The 12,234-nt window shown below is 38.5% G+C and overlaps 1 protein-coding gene across 1 annotated transcript; it reads left to right on the top strand.

Moving 5' to 3' along the window:
* The first annotated feature begins 5,437 nt into the window (after window positions 1-5,437).
* On the top strand, window positions 5,438-10,537 carry LOC147127509 (uncharacterized). The gene is made up of 3 exons (XM_086019939.1): window positions 5,438-5,618; window positions 9,518-9,591; window positions 9,681-10,537. Exons 1-3 carry the CDS (start codon window positions 5,504-5,506, stop codon window positions 9,891-9,893), a joined length of 402 nt encoding a protein of 133 aa, XP_085876065.1. The 5' UTR covers window positions 5,438-5,503; the 3' UTR covers window positions 9,894-10,537.
* The last annotated feature ends 1,697 nt before the right edge of the window (window positions 10,538-12,234 follow it).

Below are 12,234 nucleotides of genomic sequence, written 5' to 3'. Positions count from 1 at the left end.
TTTTGCAGCCCTTTCCATCGTATTTGCAATTGGAGATAAGCATCTGACTGAAATTTGGCTTCTATCAGTAAAGCTTTTCAAATGTTGTTCCAAAATATGATTTATAAAACCACATTTGTTAGTCTCCTAAAATTAGGAGCGTGCTGATTCATTAGTCTTGTACCACGTCATGGTTGCTCATGTTTAAAAAGTGAACAAATAATTAGCTTTACGAATCAATCACGATTCCCTTTTCTTTAGACTCATAAGTGAATAGTTTGTGCCAACAAATTATGCTTTCTTTTTATTCCCTTAAAAGGGAAGTCGCACGGCATGGGATGCAAACAACACCTGTGATCCATCCTCCAGGAAGGCGGAGCCTAGATTTGCGGTTTAAAACCTCTGAATTGTGTAGCAGATATGCAAACCAGTCATCCACCATGCTCCCTGCACTATTTCAACCATTCCAAATTAACTTGACCTTATAAAACTCAACATAAACGGAGCCAATGCTAATCTTTGCTAACACTGCAGCTCTGCTTACCTTTTGGCTCTGACATGATAGTGCTACCGTATACTGTCACCCAGATTCCAGGCGACACTTGAAAATGCCAGATCTTTGTAGAGCCTAGCTGCCACCGCATGTGTGGAGAAACTCTGTTAGGGGACAGTATATTTAGCCAAACTGTAACATCGTAATCAAGCAAAACGTTGCGATGAGCCAAGCTTTCAAGTGCGTCGATCTGATCTCATAAAACAACGGCCGGAAATCAACACTCAATCAGTCTGAGTCGGTAAAAGTCACTGCAGCCAAGGCCACATGCCGGGAGCTAAACACAGAGGATCCTTGTTCTTCTCCACTGCTGTTGTTTGTCCGCTTATGTTTGTGCACTTAAGCAGCGGAAACATGTTTTTATTTTAATCATCAATCATTAATCATTTGGCCATTTGATTGTGCTGAGGTCTTGTGAGTTTTGGTGACATTTCATGGCACTTTAGGTGCCCAGTTTCCCTGAAAATTGCATTTAAATTCCCAGTTGTACAACCTCAAGTGAAAGTGAACTATAAGTGTTCCCTTTTTTTCTGAGAATAATATTACATTTTTAAGAAAAAAAATGTCTCATGCAACCCTGTAAAAACCACCGCAGTGAACAGAGCGCAGATTAAGATTAAGGTTTTTTTTTTGTGTTCTGAAAGAGGAAATCAACCCAAACATATTTTTTCAAGAATATGTTATGCAAGCCCACTAGTTGAAACAAGGCATTCCGATGAATATTGCGTTTGTGGAATAAGAGTTAATCCACTCGTTTTTAGCCATCTCAGGGGGCGGCCATTTTGTCACTTCTGTCGACTAAAAATGATATCGAAGTTGCTCAAAGCTCAGGTAATGACCAATCACGGCTCAGCTTTAGAAAACAGGCAAGCTATGATTGGTCGTTCCCTGGGCCCTTGGTAGTTGTGATGTCATTTTCAGTCGACATGAAATGACAAAAATGCTGCCCCCTGAGATGGTTAAAAATGGGTAGATTTTGCTACTTAACTCATATTGCACAAACGCAATATTAATCAGAATGCCGTGTTTCAACTAGTGGGCCGGTTGGGAACATATTCTTGAAAAAAATGTTTGTGTTGATTTCACTTTAATGTTAAGATTATTTGCCACATTCAGTCATTGATGATGTTTTACAGTATTACATTTAATTTGCAACTGGGGTCACATGAAGGTGTGATGCCTACGCACAGTATGTGGAAATGCAAAGCGAATTCGTGAAAGCACCTCAATCCTGAAATTATACACAGGACAAGACAGACAAGCGAAAACAAGGCACACGTGAACAAATTGTTAGGAATGTGACACGTCTGTGAATTCAAACCCATAATTGCAGTTACTACCCGAGAGCTATGAAGCTTGCTAACCCTAATCTGTAATATCAATCTGATAACAAGTTCTTGATGTTTTTCTTTATCATGAGGTGATAGTTAACACGTTATAGAGAACAAGTTACACCTCAGGACATGTTTTAATGATCCCTCCCTCTGACTATTAGTGGAGGCACTTGAATGAGCCAACTATTTGTATGCAAGTGTGAAATTAAACAGCCTATGGGTATATATTTTATCTGCCTATTTCTGCCTGAAATGTGACGGCAAACTCCAAATGATAGCAGAAATTCATTTTGGTTTTTTTGGCTGTACAGATTAGCATTAGCTAACCGCGTTACCGTTAAATAAGCAGGCCATATTTGATTGTGCAGTGGGGATGGGGGCAGTTTGTGTTTGTGATCTGTATACTAATTGACAAATGTAATTATGTGGCTTGTTGCTGCCTCCACCAGGGAAAATAGAATCCATGCTCTATTGTACAGTGGTACCTCTACTTATGAAAGTAATATGTTCTGGAAGAAATTTCTTAAGTAGAAAATTTTGTAAGTAGAGACGTGTTTTCCATGTAAATGCCCTAATCCGTTCCAAGCCCCCCAATATTCAGACATAAATGTTTTATAAAGCATAAAAATGCATCAAAACATGTAACAAATACAAACATGTTACAATTAGATTATTGCACAATAAATGAGAGTTGTGCATAATGTAAAAAAACAAAGAATAAAGAATAAAAAGGATGGTCGCTTACCTTTTAATTGCTGTCCTCATCGCTTTTTGCCCTCTTTGGTTCATGTTCTCTCTCAGAAGTGGTTTTTGCCTGGCGTTTTGTAAAGAACTGATTTAATAACATGGCGGCTATTGATACATCGTGGTCATATTCTTTGGCGAGATCAACCAAACGCATCCCTTTTTCATACTTTTCTACATCTCTTGCATTGTTTGTACGGACAAAACAAAAACGATTTTCTCCTTTTTTTCCTTTTCCTCGTTTCTAATTCACGTAAAACTATTGGAACACCTCATGGCCCGAGGGGCGAATGACGAGGACAGGAAACTCCGGAGCTGCGAGTAGCAGCCCAGACTGTATTTTTACCTTTCGTATCTTGAAATTTCTTTTGTAACAAGAGGCAATATTTTCCTATTGAGGCGTTTCGTAACTTGAAAGTCTCATATGAAGAGACGTTCGCAAGTTGACGTACCACTGTATCTCATATTATTTTCATCAGTGGCCAAGCAGTAAGTGGGGATGAGGCATATTTGGCAGAAAAAGTACATAAAATAAAAAAGGGTATCAGCAGAATAAATCACAGAAAATCAGATTACGTAAACCCATCTGCATCAGTCATTGTTAAAGTCACTGCTAGGTGTAAGAGCGAAATAGGAGCAGATGTTGCAACAGACGTCTGGCTTCTTATCAGGAAAGTCAAGTTCCATCTCGGAATTTAATACAGACAGATATATAACAGATATAAAATCACTCCACACTCGGATCAAGCTGTAATGGAGCAGTTCAACATTTACCTAGCAGGTGCTACAGGAAAAGCAAGGATGGATGCATGTGAAGAAACAGTGGTTGTAAGGCCCAGGCAACATAAAAGAATGGCTTGCAAGAGTGACAGGAACAATAAACCCTTTACAAAAAGTAGCCGAAAGGAAGAACCAGAAGGATGAACTGGATTTTGTTGGAAATTTCACAAGGGAGGCTGAGACTGCAGCAGCACTGAGAAAAACATGAAATATTTGTAAAGGACTGCAGGAAAGCTATCAAGTCAAAGGAGAAAAGATATTCCCCTCACATAAGTACGGCAGCGAGACAGGAAGGAATAACAAAGTCAACAAAACGCAAGCCTCAGACTTCTCTCGACATATTTTTGCCATTGATACTACAACATCAAGAGACGAAGAACTGTGGGAATGGGTAGAGGTTCAAATGTTACACCGCAGATGTGGATGAATTGGCCACACACTTCGCAAACCAGCCTTCGGTGTCACTAGATAACCACTGAATTGGAACGCGCAAGGCAAGAGAAACACAGAGAGACCAAGCCTGGCAAAGATTGACAGAACAAAAAAAGTGCAACAGTAAAAAGACTTAAAGATGATTGATGATGATGTCGAAGACAAGTTAATTATAGCACCTGGGAACTCTTTGAAATTGAGGGGGAAAAATGCAAAAAATGTCTCCTTTCATACTGTTTATTGTACATTCTCCTATAGTCTGTTTCGGGTCAATCAGTAGTTATTAGTATTTATTATGACTAATCTTTGCACATTTGGTGGGAACAAAGACAATTCTCAAACACATCTGGCCTATCAAACATGACTCTTTTACTCTTTTGAGATTCAATGACCCTTCAAATGTGCAAATTTGGTGGTGAACTAACTCTGAGTACTGTTTAAAATGCATGCCTCACTCAAATAGACCCTGACCCGACATTTAGAAAAGAAACGGGTTGTACTGCAACACTAATTTTCTGAACTGGGAAAACTGCGACCTCTGGTGGTCTTACCAGGAAACATTTTTGAGAAGACGCATGATGCAGTCCAGTGAACAACCACAACAATGCACATATTGTAGGAGGAGCGAAAAAGTCGAAAGCCACTCTTCTCCTCTTCTAGACATATTATATCATTTAATGAAAGCCTTTACACGTGGACAAAATTATTGCAGCCCTCTGTCAATGAAAGGAAAACCCACTATTGTCATTGTAATAACTTGAGGCGGAAAAAAAAGGAATAATCAATTTTTAAAAAAGGACTGAAAATTAACCAATGAAAATCATATGTTGCTTTTGAATTGCGGTTTGAGAAAAATCATTAAAAAAAATAAAATAAAATAACATAATAATGAAACAGGCCTGCACAAAACTGATGGTATCCACAATTCAATATTTTGCTGCATAACCCTTTCAGACAATCGAATAATTTCTGTAACTGTCAGTAAGACTTGTGCACCTGTCAACAGGTATTCGGGTCCACCACTTGTGAGCCAAGTGCTGCAATCGTCTCGGGTTTGAAGGGTGCCTTCTCCAGATGGCATGTTTCAGCTCCTTTGGATGTTCAATAGAGTTTAAATCAGGGTATTAGGGTATCTAGTACACAAATTTTTGCTCTTAGCCATTTTGAGGTGTTTTTGGGGGGGGGGGGTGATCATTATCACGTTGGAAGACCCATGACCAAGGTGTCTGGCAGTAGTCATCTCGATTTCACTTTATCCTACTGAGAAATCGAAACAGCTTGTCTGAGACATAGCAAAGCAGCCCCAGAACATGAGCACAGGAGCATCAAGCTGCTCGGAGATGGTCTTTATAGAAGAATCTTTAAAGAAGAATCTTTATAGGAGAATTAAAAGTTGAACTTGCCAGAATGTTCAAAAAAGTAAGACCTCGAAGGTCAATGATACTTACACGGCTGAGAGGCGTGAAGACAAAGAGGGGCGGGTTCTGCGCATGTGTCTGCCTGCTTCTCAAATAAGTGAGAGTGCAGGAAGACACACAGACAAAGCAAGCCTGAGCCCCTGGTAAGCTGGCCAGAAGACCCCTGTGGCTTTGTTTTTTTTTTTTTTTTTTTTTTTTTTTGGGGAAATCCTCTCAAGTGGTACCTTGTGACAACAGATTGAAGGAAGCTGGTTGCAGACAGGATGAAGCTGTCAGTGTTGTATTTATGTGTTCTTCATCTGGCCTTTGTCAGCGGAGGACTTCTCACCAGCAATGATCTCCAAAGTGGCAGCAGAGACAAATTCTCCAGAAGGGCAGGTGAGACGGCGTCACAAGCCAGATGTTTGGTTTTTTTTTCTTTCCAATTGAGAGTTAACTGTCATTAATACAAGTAAATCAGCATAGCTAAGACTTAAACATTGTTTTTTCGCAAGCGAGGGTGGGGAACCTACAGACCTTGGGTGAAATATGGCCTGCGAGAGCATTGAATCTGGTCCACTGGACAATTCTACGAGCAAATAGTCTCAGAAGAGCTGTCTGAAAAAAAAAAAAAAAATCCTCAAATCCAGCCAGCCCACAATTTCTCAGAATTTTTTTTTTCTTCATATCTTTTACGTGGTTCTTGGAGGTCTTTGTAAAAACACATGGTGCTTGAAAGGAACGTTTTCCCCAACCGGATCTAGACTAGCCACTAACAACCGAAATGACACGGTCTATAAAACACAACATGTTTATGACTGTGGTTTTGGTTTGCAGCGGTGTACAACTGCAACGTATATGATACATAGCAGTTGTACACAACTGTATCAAATGTGTCATAATTCGCACCTATCTCTGGGGAAAAAAAATGGTATGTTGAATTTGCTCCATTTTATTTTGTCAAGCGGCTGTGTGCGATAGAATCATCTGGATTTAGGTATATTTTTAAATAATGTTGCCTTCTAAAAAAAATATCGGGATCCAGATGATTTTATTTTTGGGCAACACTTGCGAACTAAAATGGAGTAAATTCAATTTATTTTATTTTTTTGTGTGTAAGATGAAAGAAGGCTGAAAGTATGGACTAAACTCGTTAAAACGTACAAACACATTGTTAAAAGGTTTTCATGAATAAAATGTTCTTATCATTTCATCATTTATTGAGATTGACTGTCCGTATAGCGTTCACATCCAGCAACCAGAACCAAATTTTAATTTGAGCATTTGGCTCCAGCAACATCACATTTTTGGTTAGTTTTATTTAAACCAGGCCCGTTCAGCTGCTTAGTTTCAAAGAATGGTGGATCTGTATGCATTTTAATGCCAGAACCTTTTTTTCTGCTTCAGCAACATAACTGATAGCAGAGGAGTTCATTACGCATGCCTGCACTTCAGTGCAAATGATTATTTACATGTGTGTGAAATCTTTACCTGACATGGCAAGGGATTATTGTTCATCCATAGGCTTCCTGTTGACTGTATATCAGATGTTCACATTTGTTTTGGATTATCTATCCAACTCAAATGTTAGACTGCTGCGAGTCGCCGTAACATGTTATCGGTTAAAAACTAATTAACTTATGCATTATACATAATGGTATAAAGAGGTGAACCGTGACTGCACTCCCTTTAGCAATACATTTACGGAGGGGTCGTAAAATGCGCTAACCCTTATCATTTCGCAGCAAACTTGGCTGCGTTCGGCGAAAGGCAACAATTTTATTGGGTTCACCATCATTAAACTAATGCGCGTTAGCGCAGGCTAAACATAAACATTTTACTGAATCTTTTTAGCGAGGATTTTAATTGTGGGCTATAAATCGTGGCAGCGTGGTCTGAGTTCAAATAAGGCTTATTTTGCCAACATCCATTGTGAAAGGTGATTCAAATTTTCCTATGCATTTTATTGTTTTTGCAAATCCTTTGCACAGCCATGCCTACATACTGTATTTGTTTTACTGTTTGATTTAAAGGGAGAACAATACAGTAGTGGTAAACACATCCACTTCACAGTTCTGAGGGCGGTGGTTCAAATCCGGGCTCTGGCCTTCCTGTGTGCTGTTTGCATGTTTTCCCCGTTACACACCTCTCGCCTGAAGTCAGGTTGAATATAGGCAGCGCTCCCAAATAGGATAGAAAATGGATGGGTGGCTGGATATTAATTTAAAAAGGCTAACCAATGACAATAAGCAGTCCCCCAAAATTTGTACACATCAATCACTCTTCTGTTCCACAATGGATCTATTCCAACCACGGGATTATGACGGAACCATATTCGCAATTTGATTTGTTAAGCCTTGACCCATGAAAATTGTCATGATTATAGGGAGCGGTTCTCACATCAGAGCAGACACGCACGGAACGCTTAATGATGTGGTTTGGGTTTAACGCAAAAATCAATTCATCAGTTCAAAATGTGGCTGGTGTGGGGAGCCTGTCACGGCTGATTTAGGGTGAAACCCCAAACAGTAGGCACATAATTCAATGTCGATAATATCAATGTTGTGAAGGTTTTAGTCGTGTGAGAGAAAGCAGGCGCATGATGATGTGCAATATGGGCCATGAAAACAAAAAAAAACATTTTGGTGCATATCGTCGCTGTCATGTGAAAAACACGTATGTCCATATTTTTTTTCAAGTTTCGTATTTTTACGTGAATGGTGAATTACAGACATTGCATTAATGTGAAAATTATTATTTTTTTCCCCAAAATTGGACATAAGATTGCAAAAGAACTTCAGCTGGATAACCTTATCTGCAACATAACCTTTTTTGTCCCTAAGATATGTACAGCCCCTCCACAAAACCTTCTGGAAATAGATATTGAGTTTGCTTAGTTCCACACACACACACAGGGGAGCCCCCAGTGATTTGTGGCCTTGTGAAAATGAATACAACTTTGGGCCACACCACCTCACTCCCTGAACACACCTTAACACAGTTGTTAACAGCTTTGCACTGGCGGAGGTCTGCACCATCCGGTTGCTCTTGTTTTGACCGACATGGTTGTTAAATTTAATTAACCTTTTCTCAATCTGCTCGACACATTCAAGGGAGTGAGGATTTATAATCCCAATGAGGCCCCCTAGTGAACACAAAATGAACTGAGTGAAAACATGTTGGTTTGTGCCACAAGTACACTACTACGGACGAAAGATCCCAACTTTGTTTTAAACACTACTGGAAAGAAGATTGGACCGGAAATGACTAAATACTATATGTTTACAATAAAATCACCTCGAGTCACACTTATGAGCATAAATAAATAAATCCTAAACTTTTTCGGGGAACCCAAGGTCAATTCGGTCCTTTTAATCCTCGGGGCACCTCTGATTTTGTATCATTTGACACCATTTGTTTGGACTGTACACATTTTCTTAAATGCTTGAACTGAAATAAAATATACCCCAGACTAGGGATCATTGATTTTGAAAAATAATCACATTTTGATTCTAAATTTCCCCTACAATATTGTAATTGCAATTTGATGTGATTATTTATTTAAAGCGGAAGTCAACCCAAGCATAATTTTTTCAAGAATATGTTCCCAGCAGGCCCACTAGTTGAAACACAGCATTCTGATTAATTTTGCGTTTGTGGAATATAAATTAAGTAGCAAAATGCACTTGTTTTTAGCCATCTCTGGGGGTGGCCATTTTGTCTTCTGTCGACTGAAAATGACATCACAACTGCTTACAACGACCAATCACAGCTGACCTGTTCTCTGAATCTGAGCCGTGATTGGTCGTTGTGAGCAGTTGTGATGTCATTTTCAGTCGACAGAAGACAAAATGGCCGCCCCCGGAGATGGGGAGTGGATTAACACTTATTGCACAAACGCAATATTTATCAGAATGCCCTGTTCACAACTAGTGGGCTTGCATAAAACAGCGTTGACTTCCGCTTTAAGGTCCTTTTCCCATTTTTATGTTTTTATTTTGAATAAACACAAGCAATACATTCATTTGTTTTACAATGAACGATATCAGATTTATTATACATCAATGTTTTGGTTTTATAGATAGGCTTAAGCTAAAATAACGGTAGATGAACTGTAGATGAAAAAAGTCAATGAGATATTTTTTTTCCCGAATGTAAAATACATGTCTTGGCTCAGTAATGGTTGCGAAACATTGTTTCAAGTTATTTAAAAAAAATGCCTTTTGATTGAACTATATTCATACAGTATGTCTCTGCAAGAGTTTGAAAAATTAACTATAATGTTTTTCTCTCAATAGGCAATTTTCCAAACAGATATAGAACACTGTTTGCAAGAAGAGAGCAGTATGAACAACAGAAGCTTCAGATGATGGTACATTGGAATTTATTATTTTTATTATTATTATCATTTGTTCAAAGTTGCATGCTGATGGTTGTTTTTCTTTCCTTTTGACCCCTCAGAGGCCTAAAGGGATGCCAGTTCTTTCAAAGGTCTCCCCTACCAAGGCAGCGCCAAAACCTGCTTCTGGCACATGTTCCCAGCTGGGACAAAGCTGTTTGCCCCACCAAGGCTGCTGTGAGCAGTGTTCCACGTGCCACTGCCACTTCTTCAAAGCCATCTGCTTCTGCAGAAGGATAAATACAAAATGCACCCCCCAAAAAAGAAATGTATAAATAAACATATATATATATATATATAAATATATATACCACCGTTGTGTGAATGCAGACGTCACTCAAATTCACTTTGAAGGGCTTGATATAACTTTTTATGAAAGGCAACCGCTGGCACAGCATTACTGTATGTGGTTTTATTAACTGAATTTGAACAATAATGCCATTATTACTATTAGCATTATTTTTTGTACTTTTTTTTAAGACTGACATCATTTTGTAATATTGTATGCAGGAGGGGTGCCATAAGAGGGAGTAAAGTGACGATGATTGTAAGGGCTCTCGACTGACAAGGGGAGCGAGAAAATTGAATTTTCAAATGCGGCATCGAAGTGGCCTTCGGCGGCGCAACTGATTATATACTATCGTGCAAATGTCGATATCAGTCTGCTACCGTAGTGTTCGCTGATTTTTTTATATAATTTTATTGTTTCCTTTCTATCAGTCTTAAATGTATGATCTATTTGTAACATATATGTGACATATATACAGTATATATCTGTATATGTACGTATATATGTGTGTGTATACACACACACACACACACACACACACACACACATAGTATTATTTTACAGAGCACAGGGGGTTTCCAAAATACTAGGACACCCAAAACCTGTATTTCCCGTAGCTTCTTGACTGAAACTGCTGACATTGTACGTTTGTGGAAAGTTTTAAATACAGCTATGAAAAAAAGGTATTGTCTTTTTTTTCTGTACATGCACACACATACATTCTATGCATGTATGTCAGAGGAAACATCAACTGCAGAGAGTGTAATAATAGACGGAGAAAACACTCTCGTGTTCAACTCCCATCTGCCGTTGAGTTCAGTCTGTCATTCATGCACCTTCATGCTAGATCCCTGATTTTGTTGAAGCAACCCTAAAATGTAGGTCTTGCCTGTCAAAATTGGCCATATACTCATAATAATCATTTTCTGACAAATCAAGTGAAATTGGATCGCTTTCGTGATAGCGACATCCGTGATGATTTCTCATTTCTCACTACACCCTGGTGTGAAATCACTCTTTTATCTAGCTAAAATGACATTTGAAAATACATTACAACAAATCGTAACAAAGAACTGGTTTGAAAGGTAAAGGAAGCAAGCTGCCAGAATATTTTAGCATGTGTGGCAAATATCAATTTTACATTTTGCATGAATTGAATTGAAATGGGAGGCAAATTTTGTGCTCCGAATACAGCAATAAAAGCGTATCTTTGCCGCCATCTTGTGGCATCTTGATACCAGAGAACTATGTTGAAGTGAATTGTGATGGTACATTTAAATGAAAGAATAATTGTTCGCTTTTCTTTTTTTGTCATCTTGTGATATCTATAGACAAGATTTTTTTTTTGAGAGGTTGAGGGTATGTACTTTTCCTCTTCTCACGCTCTTCTCCTAACAGTGGAAGCTGTTCCCAAAAGCAAAACACACCTGCAGAATTAATCTATAGACTCATAGTGAAAAGTGAGATATTACGCAATAATGATAATACATCTTTTTCCAAAACAGAATGAATTCAGCCAAGTCACGCAATACCAAGACGTGACCCTAATATATCAAGCAAGTTTAGTGCAGGCCATGACAGATGAGGCCATTTATTATTCTGTCACTTGCTCATGTGAGGTTGTCTGAAGAGTGACAGTGAATGAAGCCGCAAACCCCGCAATAATGCCCACAACGTGTCATGAATCTTCAAGTCACCAGGCAGCTCACAATAAGAAAACATTTTACGGTTACAGTTACTTAATGTACTTGATCATTTGTAGGATTCCATGCTTTTATTGTTTCGGTATTTCTTTAGGCACTGACTCCATGGAGGATTATTTTGGCAGGAATGATTAATGAGCCCAAGTGCTTAAAAAAAAAAAAAAAAAAAGACTAATGAATCCATTTACTTAAAAAAAAAAAAAGACTTTTATTTATCTAGCAACAGATATTCAGTGTGATGTAGCGTTATAGTTGTGCTTGTTGCAGATTAAGAATTGGGTCCATACTTAACACTGAAGTTGCACTTAATTTACTGCACACCGTGCCGTCTAGAATAATACACATTTAAACATATTGCTTTTGACGTTTGGGATCTACATATGCGCAAATCTTACCATTTGTGCATGTTGAGTAAGCCCCTAAAAATTCTACAGATAATATAGCGTATAACACAGCAAACAACAAATCTAATTTGTATAAGACTGTGCTGTTAGTTTTTGGCCAGTGCGCCACAAAAGCAAATGAGGTGAAGTTGGAAATAAAATGATGGAAATAAATGCGATACATTCTTGCACTGGACAGGGATTTTCCTCATATGTTTTGTATGAAACAGTATGAAAATGA

Source organism: Filicampus tigris, chromosome 21, assembly GCF_054856515.1.
Source record: "Filicampus tigris isolate MCC_2025a chromosome 21, RoL_Ftig_1.0, whole genome shotgun sequence".
In the NCBI taxonomy this organism is placed as follows: Eukaryota; Metazoa; Chordata; class Actinopteri; order Syngnathiformes; family Syngnathidae; genus Filicampus; species Filicampus tigris.
The sequence above is the reverse complement of the archived record's forward strand: the minus strand, read 5'-3'. Positions and strand labels throughout refer to the sequence as shown.